Raw genomic sequence first — 21,634 nt, 5'->3', positions numbered from 1 at the left:
TATTGAAGACTGATTATGGGAGATGGATTGGACTCATTCTTTTTGGCCTTGGAGGGCAGAACTGGGAGCAATAGTGAAAACTGGGAGAGACAGATTTAGACTTGATATAAGGAAAAACTTGCCAAAAAAATGAGAACTATCCAAAATGTAGATTATATTGCTTTGAGAGGTACTGGGTTACTTCTCATTGAAGGTTATCAAGCTGAATTGTCATGTATGTCTCATGTCTAATTATAACCAAAGAAAACTGGCAGCCCCTAAATCCTTGTTTAGTCTGACTAAACAAGGATTCCTGCTGGCAGGAAGAGGTTTTTGATGCCTTCAGGGAGACAAGAGATACATCCCTGATTCAGTGTGGGCTGTGAGTAGCAAGGGATGAAGAGATATGGATACTGATCTCATTTGGGAGGCTTATGTGTACAAGGAAGATTAATCATTATTGATATTGCTCATCAGGCAAGTGCACGTTTCCATTAAGCAGAGTAGCATAATTTTATATTCATATCCTTAGGTCTACTTAGATAAGGTCTTAAGGCAGATGCTAGCTGAGGGGCTGGCAGGACCAGCTTTCCAAAGGGTGATTGTGGTCCCATGAAACTGATGCTGACATTTACAACACTTATAGGTGAAGTGCCCATGCTTTGCTTTTTGCTTGCTATACATGGTCATGTCACATACGGCCACTGATTCCTGCCTCCCCCCGCCCCCCAACTCCCAATATTTACATATAAGTGATCATAAACTTTCAAAGTGTGAATTCTCAGAAAATCGTCTCTTCTTCTTTTGTGTCCCCTCATGCTATCCTAGCTGTGATAGTGTTTAATTCAGTGGATACTGGATTGATAGTTACACTCCTATTGTAAGGGGCTAAAATTCTAGCCAGTCTGTCTGAAATATCTAATGAGTGGCTGCCAATAAATTATAAGCTTTAGCAAGAGTTAGACTTTTAAGCATTTATTAAGGAGAATAAGAATTTGGTGAAGAGAGAGAAAGAGGCCTAGATTCAGCCATCCATCTCAGGAAGCCTGCATTTCTGCTCCACTCTCCATCAGAGTCCTGACAAAAGAGAGCCAGCTTCGCCCCTTCTTCCTCCTACCAGCCTCCTGTGAAACTGGGAACATCCCGTCCACATGCACACACAGCTCCAAGCTAATTGGCTGGTAGCTTTGATAGACAGTACCCACGAGCAAATGTCACTTCCTGACATCAAGTAAAAGCCATGGTGGCGTCACTCCAATTGTTTCACTATTATACAGTTGGGGTTATATTTCATTAGTTCTAATTGTAAGGCACTCAGAGATACTCTCTAGCACTCTAATCTTTTGCCAACATTTTACACCTTGCTGACTATTAATAAAAATAAATTTCCATAGACATTTGACTCTATAACTATGGCTAGATATACAGAACATACCCTGGCAGGGGCTCTAATGTCTGTGTAGCAGAAACAATGATTTAAATTCTGAAGTTTTATTTTAATTCTCTAAGGAACTTAACATGGTTTATGCAAGCTGGGAAATTGGCTGACTTCTTAGGTTTGACAATAGACATGCATCTCCTGAGGATTTAAATAATATACTATAGTCCAATCAGCAGCCAAGAATGTGTACAGATGCCCAAAGAAAAACAAATATTTAAAATTTAAGCATTTTAGTAGGAGATAGGTACAGTTGTATTCAATTTTCTTTTGATGGAGTTCTGGATTAAAGAAGGCCTGTTCTTTGGAAGCCTTTTGGTAACTTATATTGTTTTTCAGTGAGATTAATTTATATAAAAACTTAATATTTTAAGAGCACATGTTCCATAGTCATCCAGAAAATACTATCAGTTTGCATCCATATGAAATAGATCTTCCTCCACAAGAAAGCCGTTCCACAAGTATGCTTAATACAGCCTTGAAAATAGTTTCCAAAAAGTCACCAGGCCATACAGTTCTCTTCAATATGAAGAATTTGCTTTATCCTTAGTTATACTAACCAACACCACCTCATCCCTATGCTGTTCAGTTCATTAATTCATTCAGTAAGCATTGACTTAGTGAATACTATGTTCAAAGTACCATGTTACCTTCTCCCATTCCTACCTTAAATATCTACCAGATATCCCATCAGCTTAACAACTCATCTTTCAAAATGTACTTGAAAACCTCCTTCTCTTGGAAAACTTATCTTGATCAAGGAGTGGTGAGAGCCTACCACTCAATGGGGTGTAGTAGCAGTAGCGGAAGCAGTGGTAGCAGCAGCAGCAGCAGCAGCAACAGCATCCCTCCTCCCTCTGTTAGCCACAGAGACAAACACAAAGCAGCCTGCCCTCAAAGAGTTTCAGTTCTCCATGTGACTAAACCAAAACTGTACACATATGTCTGTAGTAAACATACCGGTGTTCTTGATAATATGAGACTTCACAAGAACCAAATTGTCACCCAAAATACTACTTTATAAACATGAGGAGTTTTTTAGTCTTAGGACCTAGTCTGCTTGGTGATTGAACCATATGCAAGTATAACTTATAGCTGCTTACTCCATGTTCTTAGCCTCTACAGATCTGTACAGTGTAATATATTCAGGAACCTTGTTTTTGGCAGTGATTTAAAACTTGACTGTCCTGTCTGATTTGTTCATTCACACTGACTAACAAGCAACATATGTTCATGCTAATGGCGCCCTTCTGTTCCGCATCATAGCCGCCTATTTAAGTCTGTTATATTAGCAAAACCTCCCTCAAACCACTTTCGTTTGAAAAATCATTTGTTATGGTGGATCCCCCTTCAAAGTAGGATGTTTCTGTATTTTCTTTAATTTTTAAAATCTGTTTTTATGCCAATTGATACATTCATATTTACTCTTTGGTGTCTTGCCATACCTAATCCCCCTCATTTCCCACCCCTGCCTTCAGAAGTCAGAAAAATTGTTGTTTTTTACTTTGTCTTCCTCATGTCTTCCCTCTTCATCTTCAATCTGTTGCTAGATCCTTCCTCTGCATAATTTTTTTTTTAACCAGGAATTGTATCTATATTAAATTTTCCACCTCCAACTAGTGTCCTCATTCAGACTTGGATCAACTTGTACAACATATGGACTCCTACACCCCATTGCATCACTTTCTAACCCGTCTTCTCCTCCAGTGGATTCATCTCTTCATCAATTCCTTGGTGTTTCTCCTTGGCTTTTATCCAAGTGACACATGGAGGGTTTCAAAGCTGCTTTCCAGATCATCCCTCCATTAATCAATTGCCTTTTCATTTTTGAATACTTACTTTGTTCCAGCTAAGGTGATCCATTTGGTCTCTTCTTCCACACTTGTTTCCAACCCCCATTTGTAATATCTACAGACATCCCATTAGTTAAACCATTCATCTTTCAAAATATACACGAAAGCCTCCTTCTTCCTGAAAACTTATCTTGATCAAGGAGTGGTGAGAGCCGACAACCAAAGGGGGCTTAGCAGCAACCTTCCCTCTTTCTTCTGACTTCTAACAAGAAATTGATAGTAGGGGGAAGTACCTGTGAACATCATCTATACATATGCGAGAAAAGAAAAATCTTAACATGATCTCCTGGAGATAATTAGAATGTATGCTTATAGAAGGTAGGAAAACATTACTGAGGATATTTGAAACAAATAGTAGCTTAATTAAACATTGTAATTTAAAATCCTTATTGCCAGATAAGTGAACAGCTAGGTGAAGCAGTGGATAGAGTGCCAGGCCTGCAATCAGGAAGACTCATTTTACTGAGTTCAAATCTGGCCTCAGACACTAGCTGTGTGACCCTGGGCAAGTCACTTAATCCTGTTTGCCTCCATTTCCTCGTCTATAATGAGCTGGAGAAGGAAATAGAAAACCACTCCAGTATCTCTGCCAAGAAAACCTCAAATAGGGTCACAAAGAGTCAGACATGACTGAAACAACTAAAAAAAACAAATATCACCAGAGAGGCAATGTAGTATTATATTTTATACTCTACAAACTTGCTTGTCATCCTTGTGCAGGGGCCATGCTAATCTTCTCTGTATCATTCCAATTTTAGTATATGTACTGCCAAAGGGAGCACAGTATTATTATTATTATTATTATTATTATTATTATTTTAATGAGGCAATTGGGGTTAAGTGACTTGCCCAGGGTCACACAGCTAGTAAGTGTGTGTTAAGTGTCTGAGGCCAGATTTGAACTCAGGTACTCCTGACTCCAGGGCCGGTGCTCTATCCACTGCGCTACCTAGCTGCCCCAGTATTATATTTTATAGAAAGCCTTCCTCAAAACCAAAAAGACTAGGGTTTAAGTACTTACTACCTCTTGCCTATATGGTAAGTCATTTAATCCACTTAATCTCTCAATACCACAAGCAGTTCTAAAGCTGTAAGTTATTGCAATGGTCCTGGCCTGCATTGGTAAAGGGAGTTTGTTTTCTCACTTGGTAGCTCCCTATCCTAATGAGATCATAAGTCCAGTCCCTCTCCCTGTCCTGTGGCCAGCAGAGTAAATCAGCATTGTGTGTCTGGAACCTATGCAGGGCCAAAGAAAGGTGTATATTGTCTTTTTTTTTAGTGAGGCAATTGGGGTTGAGTGACTTGCCCAGGGTCACACAGCTAGTAAGTGTTAAGTGTTTGAGGTCACATTTGAACTCAGTTACTCCTGACTCCAGGGCTGGTGCTCTATCCATTGAGCCACCTAGCTGCCCCAGCGTATATTGTCTTAATCATCAGAGCTTACAGTCTGAGGACATAAGATTAAAGACAATGAAAGGTCAATAAAGCACACAGGTTAGTGTTAAATTGTTTGGTTTTACATCTTCAATTAAATATTAATTATTTTTTAAGCTTCAATGGAGGGAGTAGGTACACAGCATTAAGGAGGTTTGACAGCAAGGAAACCTTTTGATTGTGGGGGACAACCTAGAAGGCAGTCAAGTTTCTGAACTTGGAGGTCTTGAACACAAAATAGAAATGATGAGTAAAAGAACCACTCCTCTAGAACTTCCTCTGGGTGTCAGGTCATGCCTCTTAGTCATCATGAGTCTATTTAAGAGGGACTGGCTTGTTTGTACTTCTTACCCAAATATGCCCTTCATCTCTATTTGGGCTTCTCACTTTGACATATTTCTAAACATTAGCTTTAGGGTGGAAAGAAAAGCATTTGTGATAAAGTTCTCCTTGGTCCCTAGCCCCACTTTAACAGTTGTACAGCATAACTAATGTTTTGGTTTTTTCCCAGGATATTTTTAATTGCTAAAGTGTTGATATTTCTCATGTATAAGGAGGAAGCATGGTATTGTAGGAAGAATTCTAGAATCATAGGGCTTGGGCTCAAATCTCAACTGCTGTATACAATCTTTGTGACTTTGGGTAAGTCACATAACTTTAATGGAGGTGTTTATTCATCTGTAAAATGAGGGGATGGGATTACATAACCTTTGAGGTCCATTGGAATTTAGAAATATGATCTAAAAAGACCCTGCTTCAATATTCTTATATTTGAGTTTGTTGGGCGAAAAAAGCTTCTTTAAAGTCAGCCTGATTGAAGTGTTCCTTGTTTTTTATATTTACTTTATTATCATTTTATTTTGTTGGTTACATTTTGAGTTCTGATCTGTTTCCCTCCCTCTCTCCCAATCCCAAACTAGAGGCCAACATTTGACACAGATATATGTGTGAACCATACAGCACATACTCCCATATATCACTTCTTTCTCTGGAGGTGGATTGCATCTTCCTTCCTAAGTGCTTTGTAGTTGATTTGAATACTTGGATTACTCAGCATACCTTAGTCATTCACATTACTCTTTGAACAATATTGCTGTTACTGTATACAGTGTTCTTTGGGGTCTGCTTGTTTTACTCTTTATTGTATGCAAGTCTTCCCATGCTTTTCTAAAAACCAACCTGTTTGTCATTCATTACAGCACAGTAGTGTTCTGTTACAATCATATACCACAACTTGTTCAGCCATTCCCCAACTGATGGGCATCTCCTCAATTCCCAGATCTTCACTATCACAAAGAGCTGCTAAAAGTATTTTAGACTAAAACGATTCTTTTCCTTTTTCTCTGATCATCTTGGGAAACAGACCTAATAGTGGTATTATTGGGTCAAAGGGAATAGGTAGTTTTTAATAACTCTTTGGGCATAATTCCTGAATGTTGTATTTTGTCAAAAGTCTTTTCTGCATCTATTTTTTTGTTGTTTTGTTTTGGAGGGGCAATGAGGGTTAAGTGACTTGCCCAGGGTCACACAGCTAGTAACTGTCAAGTGTCTGAGGCTGGATTTGAACTCAGGTACTCCTGAATCCAAGGCCAGTGCCTTATCCACTGTGCCACCTTGCTGCCCCCTGCATCTATTGATATATTATTTTTGTGGCTTTTGTTATTGATATAATCAATTATGTCAATAGTTTTTCTTATATTGAACCAGCCCTTCATGCCTGGTATAAATCCCACTTGGTCACAATGTATAATCTCCGTGATATATTGTAATTTCCTAGCTTGTATTTTATTTAGTTTTTGCATCAGTGTTCATTAATGAAATTGGCCTATAATTTCCTTTCTCTGTTTTTGCTCTTTTTGCTTTATGTATCAGCACCATATTTGTTTCATTGAAGGAATTTGGTAGTACCGTTTCATCTTCATTAGTTGTATATTTACCCTTTTCCTTTTTGATACCAGTGATTTGGTTTTCTTCTCCCTTTTAAAAAAATTATATTAACTTTGTTAGGGTTGGGCTCTGCTCCTGGGATATAGGGAATAATGTCTTGGGCTTTAGGTGTTTGGTGCTGTTGTTTTCAGAGCTCTGTCTATGGGTCTTTGATTATTGTTTCTTCCAAAGTGTTATGATCCGAGGCCAGGTGCTGTCACTACTCCTCTGGCTTACACCTTAGAGCATGAGTGACCTCAGGTACTCCTCTCCACCCCTGAGTCATGACCAGGACCCTCAGCACTACCATGATCTGGCTCCCTGTGGTTCCTCCAGCAATGCAAATGTCAGTCAGCTCACCCTTCTGCCCTGGAACCAAAACCGCAGACTAAGCTCTTTGGCAAGTGACCACAACCAGCAGGGCCCTGTCCCTCAGGGAATGTACTCACTGAAGTATGCTCATTTCTCCCCACCTGCTGCCACAGCCTGGGACCATATTTGACTAATGTGCTCGGGCCCCATATGCAGTGCCAGTGGAGGGGCCCATCAGCCATAGGACCTCCACACAGTCCCTGGGGTAAAAGTGTCCCCAGGGCTTGCTGTTTGTTGATGGGTAGCATCTGCACTTTGCTGCTGGTCAGATCTTTCCTAAAGTCCTCCCAAGCTGTCTTTACCAAGTTGGTTTACCCCAGTTTTCAGTTATTTCTGCTGCTTTAAAGTTCACTTTGAGGTGTTACATTGTTGGGGAGAGGAGGTTTGAGAGAGCCAAGTGATTTCCTGCCTTATTCTTCCATCTTCCCACTATTCCCTCAAAATCTTCTTTAAAAAAAGAATCACAATAACAAAACTTGTCCCAAATTTTTCAGATATAAATAAAAACGAACATAGAGGCTGTTCCTGTGATTTCATTGGTATAGACAATTCTCTGGAAAGGAAATTCCCTCCAACAATGCAAGTCAATACCTTCTTTGGCAACTTTAAATCTTAGAGAGTTATCTAGAGCAGAGGTGTCAAACTCTGGTCAGGGGGGTAAATCAGATTAGAATATAATTGGAAAATGTTTAACAAAATAAATAAAATATACAATATAAACTAGATAAAGTTAATTTGTGGTTTTCCTAATTGCTATGCAGTCTTCAGGGATCAGTTTTTCTATCTGAGTTTGACCCCACTGATTTAGAGTACTTAGAGGTTAAGTGACTTTTCCAGTGTCATTCAGCCAGTTTTTATCAGAGATATATCAAGTCTTGCTGCTTTGAGGCCAGTTTTTCTTTCTTTCTTTCTTTCTTTCTTTCTTTCTTTCTTTCTTTCTTTCTTTCTTTCTTTCTTTCTTTCTTTCTTTCTTTCTTTCTTTCTTTCTTCTTCTTCTTCTTCTTCTTCTTCTCCTTCTCCTTCTCCTTCTCCTTCTCCTTCTCCTTCTCCTTCTCCTTCTCCTTCTCCTTCTCCTTCTCCTTCTCCTTCTCCTTCTCCTTCTCCCCCTTCCCCTTCCTTCCTTCCTTCCTTCCTTCCTTCCTTCCTTCCTTCCTTCCTTCCTTCCTTCCTTCCTTCCTTCCTTCCTTCCTTCCTTCCTTCCTTCCTTCCTTCCTTCCTTCCTTCCTTTCTTTCTTCCTTTCTCTCTCTCTTTCTTTCTCTCTTTCTCTCTCTCTCCCTCTCCTCTTTCCTTTCTCCTCTTCCTGTTTCTTCTCCTTCTCCTCCTCCTCCTCTCTCTCACACACACAACATGTATCCATACATATTTATTTGCATATGCATATTCATAATGTGTATATGCAGCACACATCCACATGTACATGTAGTATTGCAAATGACTTAGATTAAGTTTAAGAAAAGTTGGTTTAGATAAGTATTTGATCATGTGACAGATTTAATACTTAAGATTTAGTAGTTGTGAAATACTTTGGAAAGCTGGTGTTAAGCCATAGCATATCAAATATCAAATAACTTCATACATTGGCTTGCCACAATCTGTGTGGCTTTTCTAGTCTCTGGGTTTTATACAGCTTTTCATTTTCTCAGGTCCTTAGAGCATGGTTGTGTTCCTTTCTGTACCTACTCTGCTTGTGTAATAACCAGATGAAGAGTCTGTAGGCATCATCTGTTTTACATGTGGGAAAATAAATCCTTTAAGACTACTTATACAAATTCTACATTACTTCAATAAAGATGAAAAGGTTCCTTATAGAATCAGAGTCAGAATGGACTTCAGAGGACATCTAGTCTCACCTGTATCTGAATAGGAATTCATTCTATAGTGTTCTTGAAAAGTGGTCCCCCAATCTCTACTTGCAAAACTCTAGTGAGAGGGAACCCATTCCATCACAAGGGATCACTACATCCTTTGGTTAGTTCCAATTATTAGACTAGATATAAGGTAAACTTTCTTACATTAATCATTTTGCCACTTCAACCCATTTTCCTAGTTCTGTTTTCAGGGCCAAGCAGCACAAACTTTATCCTTCTTCCACATGAGAGCCCTTTAAATACTAGAATTTAGCTCCTTCATGCCTCCTAATTTTCCTTCACCCTATCCTCATGTATCCTGGACTCAAGGTGCTTTGCCATCTGGTTTCCTCCTGTTGGTTTCCCAGCATCTTCTGGATGCCCTCCTATTAAATTATTGTTCTTCCTAAATTAGCTTGTCTAGAACTTAAACTATTACTCCAGTGTGTTCTGATGGGAGCACAACAGGAGTATCATCTCCCCGTTCCTGGCTGTATTAATCTATCAATCTAACCTACAATAGCATTAACTTTTTCTTGGCCGTGCCATCTTGTTGACTTATATTAATTAAACTTATGGGTCATTGAAACTCCTATTCTTCCCTCCCCTAAGGAACTGTTATCTATCCATTCATCTCCCATCTTGTACTTGTGAAGTTGATATTTTGAACCAAAGTGCAAAACTTTCCATTTATCCCCGTTAAATTTTACCCAGATTCAGCCCTATGTTCTATCCTGTCAAGTTTTTTTTTTTTTTTAAATCCAAACTGTGTTATCCATCTTATTGGCTATGCATCCCTCTGGGTTTATGTCATTGACAGATTTGATAAGCATATCTATTCCTTTATCCCAATTACTGATAAAATTGTTAGGGCAGGATCAAGCTGTAGAACCTTGGTATGCTTTGTTGGGGACCTCCTAAATTGGCATCAAACTGTTAGTGATTGTTTTTTTAGTCCAGCCTTTTAGCGAGATCTGAATTATCTATTTATACTAACATCCAGCCTAATCTCCTCATTTTTCCCCATAAGAGTAGTGCACCAGGCTCTTTTTGTAGTGGCTAAGATTTGGGAAACAAAGGGATGCCCATCAATTGAGGTATAGCTAAACAAGCTGTGGTATATGATTGTAATGGAATATTATTGTACTATAAAAAATGACAAGCAGGATGATTTAAAAAAAAAAACCCTTAGAAAGACTTACATTAACTGATACAAAGTGAAGTGAACAGAATGGAACCAGGAGAACATTGTATACAGTAACAGGAATATTGTATGATGAAGAACTGTGAATGACTTAGCTATTCTCAGCTATATAATGATCCAAGACAATCCCAAAGGACTAATGGTGAAACATACTATCTGCCTCCAGAGAAAGAACTGATATTGTTTGAGTACAGACCGAAACATGCTGTTTTTCACTTTCTTTCATTCTTTTATTTGTTCTCCTCCTATAAAATAACTAACATGGAAATGTATTACATGATTGCATATGCATAACCTGTATCTGATTGCTTACTGTTTCAGGAAGTTTGGGGTAGGGGGAGGGAAAGAGGGATAGATAGAATTTGGATCTCAAAACTTAAAAAAAAAAACAACCAAATGTTAAAAATTGTTTTAACATGTAATTAGGGAAAAATAAAATCTATTGAGTTTAAAAAATATTATAAGCAAAAAAAAGAAAGAAAGAAAGAAAGAAAAAGAGTAGTGCACCAGGCATTTTTGTCAAATCCTTTGCTTAAAAATCTAGGAAAGTATGCTTAAATGCTGATCTGCTAGTTTACTAACCCTGTCAAAGAAATGCCATACTTTGGCATGGCCTGTTCTTGATGAACTTGACCGATTATCATTTCCTTTCTCTCATCTTTCTAATTCTAAAACTGCCGGGAACTGAAGTCAGGTTCTCTGGCCTTGATACAATTCTTGTCACTATTTTGAAAACTGGGGCATTTGCCCTTCTTTGATCCTTTGGCACCTTCTCTTTTCTCTGTTATTTTTTGAATATCATTGGCTCAGTGATCACATCTGCCCTGCTTGTATTCCTGTGCCCTGTCTTCTGCCCTGGTTCATGGGCTTCTGATTGACGAGTGTTCACCGTTTTCAGCCTGACCAAGATATGCATGCTGCTGTTCATCCTGGCCTTCTTCCCACTATGAGAATATTTCCCTTTCCTTCTTATTCCCCCCCCCCCCTTCTTTCAATGTCACAGTGTAGTTTGCTTGTGTCCAGTGACTTAAACTCATCAAGGCCAGCTAGATGTTCTCTTTTTATTTCTTTACATATCTCTGTAGCCACAGCCACTGGTCTAAAGATAATTCTCTCTTTGTATTTTGTTCATTTATATTTCCAAAGAGATTTTTTTCTCTAATGACAACTTTTAGCCAGATCCAAGAAATTTGAGTACTTTGTCTCATTATTTTCATTCTTTCGCACAGTTTTTATTTTCTTTGATTAATTCTTTGACCCTCTCAGTCTACAGTATTCAGGATATCATTATTAAATCTTCATTTAGGTCTTTATCTCTTCCTTTTCTTTGTCAATTATGATGATGGTCTGCATATGCTTAATCTTCTTTTCTTTTTAAAAAATACTTTTATTTGCATTTTCTGTGTCCTAGCACATGGTCTGTTTTTGAAAAGGTAGATGTTGTTCTGAAAAATAGGAATATTTTTTAATGTTAATCAGAATGTATCATTGTTCTTTGAGCTCTAAATTCTCCAGGTTTGTTCAGTTTCTATTCCAATTCTTGGGAGAGAAAAAAGAAGAAGCAAAGAAAGAGTTATTATAGGATGATTAATTTCACTTTCCCTTGGTCATTCTTAAATCAAGCTGTCTTCCTTACAAATAAATTATTCTTAGCTTTGGTACTATAATAGATATCTAGAGTGTGTTTCTAATAACCCAAGTTAGAACATTTTCACTTTAAAAAATAATTTTGAGAATTTAACTTTATTTTTGAAATATACCATAGCTTTTCGTTTTTGAGGGGTAAGGTGGTAGGTAGGTAAAATTAAATGATTAGGCACTGCAATAGTATATAGTGGTATGTTTTTAACACTATTTGGGGGAAGTTACATTTTTTAAAAATCTTGTATTCTCCAAGTTTCATTGCTATTTCACCCTCACCAAGGCTAGACTATTTCACGTACTTCCTATAAAACTATGAAGAGGGTTAATCATTTGATCTTTATACAAGGAATTGACTTTTAAAATTATCTTTATTAGCTAACTCCAGCTTACCCTACTAACATGACATTCTGTGAGGATTTGTTTTGTTTCATAGAGAACAGTTTTCTTGTGTCATTTATGTGGAATTCAAAATGCCGTCTTTGAGTAGGAAAGGAGAAAAGAAGTACAGGAGTGGGGGAAGAAACACTCATAAACATCAGGAGGGTGAAAATAATCAGTCACTCTTTAAAAAAAAAAAGTCAATTAAGAGCCATCAAAATGGATGCTGTTGGGGCAGCTAGGTGGTGTAGTGGATAGAGCACCAGGCCTGGATTCAGGAGGACCTGAGTTCAAATCCGACCTCAAAAACTTAACAATTACTAGCTGTGTGACCCTGGGCAAGTCACTTAACCCCAATTGCCTCAACCCCCCCCCCCCCCCGCAAAAAAAGAAAGAAAGAAAGAAAAGTGGATGCTGTTTTTGGTAGTAAGCCAAGTGATCTGACTGTTTGACTTTTGCATTTAAGGAAAACTTGACTAACTCAAACTTATTCAGAATGGGCTTAGATTTAGGACAACTTCATTAAAAAAGTGAACAAGCAAATGAAGGCTTTATGGTGGGTCTTGAGCAATATAGCATCTTCTAAAATGTAGTTTCTATTATGTAAATATTTAGGAATACTAAAAAATGTTTGCATATTTCAGTATTCTTGCATGTGAACAAATCAGCTGCAGTTGAGGTTAAAATTTCCTTCTTCATGGGCAGCTCAGTAGCACAGTGGATAAAGCACCAGCCCTGGATTCAGGAGGACCTGACTTCAAATACGGCCTCAGACACTTGACACTTATTAGTTGTGTGACCCTGGGCAAGTCACTTAACCCTCATTGCCCCGCCCCCCCCAATTTCTCCTTCAGCTAAAAAAGATGAAATCTTACTTTATAGTTTGCTTATACAGATAAAATTCTCTCACAGTGAACAAAGGATTATGGGTTTTACAAAACTAGAATTTGTACTGATTGGAATGGGGGAAAGGAAGGAGAGGGAATGTAGGAAAGAAATATCTGTCTTGGCTTGCAGTAATGGTGGTCACTCTAATTTTATTCATTGTGAAGGAAAAGTCAAATTCTGTGATCTCCGGAGAGAACCTGTGGATAATAAAAATTGCTGTAGTTATCAAGAACACTGAGACCACCTTTGCCCAGTGATCAGGGGAAGATTCTTGAGAAAGTGATATTTGAATTGGTCCTTGAAAGATGGATTGTATATTGAGTATTTATTCAAACATCAATGACCAATGAAAGGCAGCTGGTATTTCTAACTTGAACCCTTTAAAATCTCTATATTTTAAGTAGAATCTGATGTTTTATGAGATGGTATTCAAAATCTCTTATTATTAGAAATGAAAAATTCAAATGGATCCCATTAGTATGATAAAGATAATAAATTAATTAATTGTTGGTATTGCTATGGTAAACAAGTGATATTTGTCTTACGATATGAATGTTCCCATCCTTTGATACAGTGGTACCCCTACTGGGGCCATAACCCAAGGGGGTTGGGTTGACAGGGAAAAAAAACCCTTCTCTACACACAAATCTTCCTGGTGTACTATTTGTCTTTTTCTACTTTTTGTTTGTTTGTTTTTGCGGGGCAATGGGGGTTAAGTGACTTGCCTAGGGTCACACAGCTAGTAAATGTCAAGTGTCTGAGGGCGGATTTGAACTCAGGTCCTCCTGAATCCAGGGCCAGTGCTTTATCCACTGAGCCATCTAGCTGCCCCACCTGGTGTACTATTTGTAATAGCAAAACACTTGACTGACTTAGACAAATTAGGGCATATGAATGAAGTAGATTCTGACTGAAGGATGAATATGTAGAGTTCAGGGAAACACTGAAAGACTTACATTATGTAATGCATAGTGAAGAAACAGAACTGAAACTATAATGTGCATGTTGAGAATAACCTTTAGTTAAGGACCAGAATAATGGTAGCACATTCATACTATATACATAGTAAATGCCTTGCAGGCACCTAAGTGACACAGCAGATAGAGTGCAGGCCTGGAGTCAGGAAGACTTATTTTTCTGAGTTCAAATCTGACCTCAGATAGTTACTAGCTGTGTGACCCTGGGCAAGTCACTTAACCCTGTTTGCCTCAGTTTCCTCATCTATAAAATGAACCAGAGAAGGAAATAGCAAACCACTTCTTTGCCAAGAAAACCCTAAATGGGGTCATAAAGGGTCAGACATGACTGAAAAGGACTGAACAACATCAGTAACAATAACAAAAACAATTCATATAAAGCACAGTGTTTCTGCTATTACATTAAAATCCACCTCTCTTAGGGTGCATAGTTGACACTGTGCTTTATGTGAATTTGTTGTTGTTCATATTTACATCTTGTGTGTGTTTTTTTTTTTTTTTTTGGTGAGGCAATTGGGGTTAAGTGACTTGCCCAGGGTCACACAGCTAGTAAGTGTCAAGTGTCTGAGGTCGGATTTGAACTCAGGTCCTCCTGACTCCAGGGCTGGTGCTTTATCCACTGCACCACCTAGCTGCCCCTCTTGTGTGATTTTTTTGTTCATCAATTTAATCTTTATTATGTTTTTGCATGTTTATTTGAATACCTCTACTTGATAATGAAACCCAAATCAAATGTATAAATAGTGTTTGGGTCCCTGCCTCCCTCACCTCAAACTGAGCTGGAATGGGTAAGGTTATGAGCAAGATCTCTTACCAGCATGGACTAACCCTCTGTCAGGGCAGCCAAGGTGGGGAACATGGCTAGGATGCAGAATTGTTCTTCTCATAGATGACTCAAAGAAGTAGCAATGTAGAATTTGAGTGGGAGGCTGGCAATTAGATTTCATTTTTGGTTGTTGAAGCTTGATAGTGCCTGTTGGTAATGCCCATATCTGGGGGCAGACTGAACCAGTAGAACATAATGTTAAAAATGGGGAACTAAGCATTCAAAGAAAAAGTTCAACTGAGAAAACTATTGCAAGTGTTAAGAAAGCCACTTAGAAGGAAGCTTGGGAGTAATGGAGAGGGAGATAGTCCCAAAAGATAAGATTTCTATAATTTTTCAAACTCTTAGTATTACTTAAGGTTGGTGTCTGTAGACAATACCTGAGATTCATATCTGAGATAATGTTGGTATAAACAAAACAAAAGGGCTGACATTTACATGTATATCATTACTATCTCTCTCCCTCATATGTTTACTAGCTTCAATTAATTGGCAATATTTTAGGCTCTCCTTGCATTACTGCTGCATCTCTTTCTAACTTGAAGTCTCTAAAATCTCTCAATTCTAAATAGCATCCTTCTCTCCAAAGTTTTGTGAGATGATGTTCAAAATCTCTAATCATCAGAAATAAAAATTAAAGCAACTCTAAGATTCCACCATATCCCATCAACAAGACAAAGATAACAAATTCATTTTTGGTGTGGTTGTAGTTTGACAGTTATACCTGTTAGATGGGAGGAAGGGAAAGTGTTCTAACAACATCACAGAGGACCTCAAGAAATTCCCTGACAGGTTGGATGTAGTTTGTAGGACTTTTGAAATCTATGGGGCTATAGAACTAGGTTGTATGATTCAGTGTTCTAGAAGTTGAAGTCTACCTTTTTAGACTTAATACTAGCTCTCATTAGAACTAGTACTGATTGAAGAGAACTATTCCAAACCCATCATTTTACAGAGATGCTGCTGAGCAATGGAACATGAGCTTTGATTATTTTCCAGTAGTAGTGGTTGAATGGAAGGAAACAAGCATTAATTAATTAACCAATTAATTAATTAATACACTTATCCATTTATTTACTTAGTTATTGATTTATTCATTAATTTATTTATTGGGGGGGCAGGACAATGAGGGTTAAGTGACTTGCCCAGGGTCACACAGCTAGTAAGTGTCAAGCAAGTGTCTGAGGCTGGATTTGAACTTAGGTCCTCCTGAATCCAGAGCCAGTGCTTTATCCACTGCTCCACCTAGCTGCCTCCTGAAACAATCATTTATGCAGCACCTACTATGTACCAGGCACTAAGTGCTTTACAAATATTACCTTACAAATTATTTCTTACAACAACCCGGAGAGGTCAGTGCTGTTATTATCCCCATTTTACAGTTGAAGAAACTGAGACAAACAGGTTAAGCAACTTGCCTAGAGTCACATATCTAGTAAATTTCTGAAGCTGAATTTGAACTCGGGTTTTCCTGGCTCCAGAGCCAGTATTCCATCCACTGAGCCACCTAGATACTAGGGATGATTTTAGCTTGATCTGTCTCCATGTTCTTTCCACTGTGTGAACGGGCTAGCTCGGGTCAACAGATATAAGACAAGGAAGTTAATTGCCAAGAACAATGCTATTGTCTTCTTTAGGAAAATACCCCAAATAACCACAGAGCCCCGAATCTGTCTTAAGCCTATTATGGAGAATGGATTGATGAGGCGAGGAAGGCAGGGACTTTCTAGAGAGAGGGGAGTAGTCCCTTATTGGCTAGTGTAAGTACAGTGAGTTGCTAAGGTCAGGACATCTTCCCCCAAAGAGGGAAGCATAAGGAGGAAATGATGAGATGCTGTCTTTTATAGAAGTGAGATTTGAATGGGACTCAAATATAAGAAGGTTTTTATTAGTTTTTTTATTGAATTGAAAAGAATGAAGTAAAAATGCTTGGTCTGCTACTACTCAGTGAAGAGATATCAAGTTCTGGAAAAAATTTACATTTTTTTTTAAAATAGGGGATCAGGAAGGGGAAGAGATTTTCTTCTGGGATTAAGAGTGAGAGGCACATATAGGCAATTAAGAGCTAACCTTGGATTGTGGAGTCAGGAAGACCTGGGTTTAAGTTTGATAGCTATTGACTCTATGACTGGGCAAATCCTTTAGGTCTCAGTGCCCCATACAACCCTCTAAGACTATACTTTGCAGAGGACATTGGTTGAGGATGTTTTTTTTACCAGATATTCCCTGCATCAAATCACAACACAGGTCTGGTCTGAAAGAGTGAGTTTTACTGATGTCCTGAGGAAATGATGTTCCCCAAGGGAAAGAACACAAGATAGTGAAGGAAAGAAGGATTTGAAAGTATCTTTGCTTAATGTTCCACAGCATTTATTACATGTTTCCTGAGGGGACTGTGCAGATCAATGAAATGAGGTCCCTGACCTCCAATGTATGAACTAATAGCTTACCCCTTAAATTGTACAAATGGGGCCCATTTAATGTCCTGTGCTGTTCTTGAAGCTTAGCTGCTCAGCTTAGGTTCTTCATTTCTTCATGAACAAAATGACTGACCTCCAAGTATGCTTTTAGGTCTAAATCTATGACCCTATGTTTATTAATGATTATTTCATTAAGAGGAAGTGTAGTGTGGTAGATAGAGAATTGATCTGGAAGCCCGGAAGGCCTGGGCTCAGTTCTAGCCCCAGTCCCATAGTGCCTATGTGATCCTGGGCAAATCACTAAACTAGTCTACCTCAGTTTCCTCAACTGTAAATTGAGGATAATAACCTACCTTTTAGGCATGACTATAAGTTACTGAGAAAGTGCTGAAGGAATTTTCTCACTTGTGAGTTTCTTATGCCTTTGAAATCATAGGTTCCATTCTTTTTTTTTTTTTTTTTAGTGAGGCAATTGGGGTTAAGTGACTTGCCCAGGGTCACACAGCTAGTAAGTGTTAAGTGTCTGAGGCCGGATTTGAACTCAGGTACTCCTGACTCCAGGGCCAGTGCTCTATCCACTGCGCCACCATAGGTTCCATTCTTAACCACAATCCACTATTATAGTAGCATAGATTAATTAATTGAATCTTCCTTCAGCTCCTGCGGCAAAACTTCTTTGAATCTGCATCTTTCTCTGATAGGCATATAGGGCAGTGAGGTGGTGCAGTGGGTAGAGCTCTGGGCCTGAAATCAGGAAGAGTCATCATCCTGAGTTCAAATCCAGCCTCTGACCCTTACTAGCTGTGTGACCCTGGGAAAGTTACTTTACCCTGTTTGCCTCAGTTTCCTCATCTCTCAAACGAGCTGGAGAAGGAACTGGCAAACAGCTCCAGTGTCTTTGCCAAATAATCTCCAAATAGGTTCATGAAAAGTTGGACATGATTGGAAAAATGACTGAGCAACAACAGCACCCCCAATTTCTATCCTGCTTTCTATATGAAACCAAAAGGATACTACACAATTTCAGTGAAAATCTTATGAAAAGTTAGTTTGAGTATCAGTAGTCAGCCTTTGAGGGTTTGGGATTAGAACAATAACAACAACAAAAGCTTATTTTGGAAACAAATCAGTAGTACTTTTCATTTAAAATTTTTGTTTGGTTTTTTTTTGAGGCAGTGAGGGTTAAGTGACTTGCCCAAGGTCACACAGCTAATAACTGCCAAGTGTCTGGGGTTGGATTTGAACTCAGGTCCTCCTGAATCTAGGGCCTGTGCTTTATCCACTGCCACCTAGCTGCACCCTTTGCATTTAATTTTTTTTTTTGGTGGGGCAATGGTGGTTAAGTGACTTGCCCAGGGTCACACAGCTAGTGTCGAGTGTCTGAGGCCTGATTTGAACTCAGGTCCTTCTGAATCCAGGGCCAGTGCTCTATTCACTGTGCCACCTAGCTGCCCCTGCATTTAAATTTAAAGAATGATTTAATTTATAGCTCACACGATGTCTTTTTCTACTTACAGCTATCGTGGATGATGAAAGACTTTCTGCAGAAGAAATGGATGAGAGGAGGCGTCAGAACATTGCATACGAGTATCTGTGCCATCTTGAGGAAGCCAAAAGGTAAATTCTTGCTGAGTGTGTGTGTGTGTGTGTGTGTGTGTGTGTGTGTCTGTCTGTCTGTCTGTCTGTCTGTCTGTCTGTCTTGAGCTTCGGAGATGAGCTTTCAGATTGGGCCGATTCATCCACAGATATTCAGTGCTGATCTTGAGGAAGTTTCTGAAGGTACTAAAACTTGTCCCTCATAGACATCCTACATAGAGGATATAATCTTACCTTTCTGGGATAATTTAGGCGTGGTCTTATTGAAGGTAGGACATAGACCAGGTCAGGCATTATTAGCAAGGCTTTCATCTCTCTTTGCCCTTCTGGGAAGGTCAGAGAAGGACATGATTGGTGACCTCACTCCCTGAATCAGATTATTCATTCTCACTCAATTCGAAGGTAGGTAAATTGGCATTTCTATTTGTACAATCTGCTCAGCATAGGCTACGGAACAGGTAAGCCCTCTCCAGCCCTCTACGGCAAGGGTCCTCCAGGGTCCATGGATGGATTTTAAAGAGTTCTATGAACTTGGATAGAAACTTTTGGTTTCCTCTGTAATCTTATGTATTTTATTTTATGCATTTAAGAATATTCTACTGAGAAGGTTAACAGAGCAGGTCAAACAGTGGGATAAAGTATACAAGTAGCCACTACACTTCTAGCCTAAGTGTGATAGGAATACCCAATTTCTTTATTTCTTTTTTTTTCGCCTCCCTTTTTTTTTTTTGGCAAGGCAGTGAGGGTTAAGTGACTTGCCCAGGGTCTCACACAGCTAGTAAGTGTCAAGTGTCTGAGGCCGGATTTGAACTCAGGTCCTCCTGAATCCAAGGCCAGTGCTTTATCCACTGTGCCACCTAGTTGCCCCAGAATACCCAGTTTCAAATAAAATAAAATAGTACATAAGTACGGCTGATTTCCTTTGTAATCCCATGTTTTGTTTTATAAAATTTTTAAAACTTTGCTTTGAGAAGGGGGCCATAGGTTTCACCAAATAACCAAAAGGTCCATAATAGAAAAAAAAAATGCTGCTCTAGGCTATGCTTGGTGACTGTGACTGAGGGTTGCTGCTGGAGGTAGTTCCTGCTTTTGAGATGAACCAGTGCTTTTCTGGTCTCTAGAGGTCCCAGACTAAACATAGCTTCTGTGGTGGTGGGAGAGGAACATAAAAACAGAGTTAGAGGAGTTACTTTCCCTTGTATGTTGACTCATCTCCCCCCAAGTTTAAATATATACAGATACTGGCTAATAGGCTGGGAAAACCATGTCTCGGGAAAGGGCAGCTAGTAACCTCCTGTGGCTATTGGAAAATAACTCAAGTACTTTTTTTTTTTTTTTGGTGGGGCAATGGAGGTTAAGTGACTTGCCCAGGGTAACACAGCTAGTAAGTGTCACGTGTCTGAGGCCGGATTTGAACTCAGGTACTCCTGAATCCAGGGCCGGTGCTTTATCCACTGTGCCACCTAGCTGCCCCCTCAAGTACTTTTTAAAACACCTGTTCAGGTCAAATTTGAGATTTCAAGGACTTTCAGTTCATTTAACTATAGTATGTGTTGATTTATTTACAAATTCTGTGGACATACTCTTTTTTTTTTTTTTTTTTTGGTGAAGCAATTGGGGTTAAGTAACTTGCCCAGGGTCACACAGCTAGTAAGTGTCAAGTGTCTGAGGTCGGATTTGAACTCAGGTCCTCCTGAATCCAGGGCCAGTGCTTTATCCACTGCACCATCTAGCTGCCCCTGTGGATATACTCTTATGGGAAGAGTACAAGATGTATATGCTTTGTTTCATTGCTGCCCATTAGACCCAGGTTGTTGTTTTTTAACCTTTTTCTATCAGGGACCCCTTTGGCAGCCTTGGTAAAGCCTTTATGCCTCTTGTTAGAATAATGTTTTAAAATTCATAAATCAAAATATATATACAAAGGAAACAACATACTTATTAGGTTGTGTTATATGTGTTTGTATCATGGTTAAGTTGTGCTTATATTATGTCATGTCCCATCATAGACCAGGTCTCTCTGTCTCTCCCAAGCTAGAAGTTTAGTAGCCACTAATGAACTGGATCCCCTTGTTGATCAGCACAGAAACTTTGACCTGCTCTCTTTCTAGTCTGGCCAATGCATCCCTTCTTAGGTAGTCTTATAGCTTCCCACTCCTTAGGGCTCACTATATTATTTCAGGACTTAGTGTGGTCACCCAGTTGGCTTTTAGCCTCATGATGTAGCTCAGAAATCCCAAACTCCATCTACCCACCAGCTTCAGCCTTATCCAAAAGTAAGAATTACCGGTGTGTTCTACTACTGTTCCTTGCCCAAACCAAGCATATTGAAATGTAGTTAGCACAATATTAAAAAGAATAAGTTCATGAACCCTAGATGAAGATGAGAGTCCCCCTTCCCCCATGTCTGGCTAGTGGAAATGAACCCGTACCTATAACTGCTTCCAGGAAATGAGCTCCATCCAGGCCACAGCCAATTTCTGGATGATCCCAGGGAATTAGGTGATGTGCAGGTTTTATACTAAGTTAGATAAAGAGACTGGGGCCTTTTTTTAAGAGTACAGATCTGGGAAGCAGAACCTATGTTCCTTTAAAATATGAGTAGGCCAGATAAATATTGGTAGAATTCCTTTGGAGTCCAAGGGCTGCTTCCATGGTTACACATCATTGCTTGAGCATCTTCATGCTTGCTCCACCCTTCTTGTCATTGTTAAAGATCCTGCTCTGTCTGGCCTGTATTGCTGCTATATTACCAGGCTAGTGATGGTGGGCAAAAAGGGGTAATATGGAAGCAACAGCAAATTATTTTTATGTTCTTCCTCACTTTCTCCTAAACTGCTTCCCTCCAATC

At 39.1% G+C, this 21,634-nt stretch overlaps 1 protein-coding gene and 1 non-coding gene across 2 annotated transcripts in view; one reads left to right on the top strand and one right to left on the bottom strand.

Annotated features, from left to right (window-relative positions):
* IQGAP2 (IQ motif containing GTPase activating protein 2) overlaps window positions 1–21,634 on the top strand; it is a 350,559-nt gene that overhangs the window by 47,741 nt on the left and 281,184 nt on the right. The window contains exon 2 of the mRNA XM_043975838.1: window positions 18,705–18,804. Coding sequence (XP_043831773.1) covers window positions 18,705–18,804 — 100 coding nt within the window. The remainder of the gene's footprint in view (window positions 1–18,704; window positions 18,805–21,634) is intronic.
* LOC122737553 lies at window positions 3,946–4,052 on the bottom strand. Its single transcript, XR_006354381.1, has one exon. It is a non-coding gene; the product is annotated as a U6 spliceosomal RNA (small nuclear RNA).

Source organism: Dromiciops gliroides, chromosome 1 (genome assembly GCF_019393635.1).
Source record: "Dromiciops gliroides isolate mDroGli1 chromosome 1, mDroGli1.pri, whole genome shotgun sequence".
Taxonomy (NCBI): Eukaryota; Metazoa; Chordata; class Mammalia; order Microbiotheria; family Microbiotheriidae; genus Dromiciops; species Dromiciops gliroides.
The sequence above is the reverse complement of the archived record's forward strand: the minus strand, read 5'-3'. Positions and strand labels throughout refer to the sequence as shown.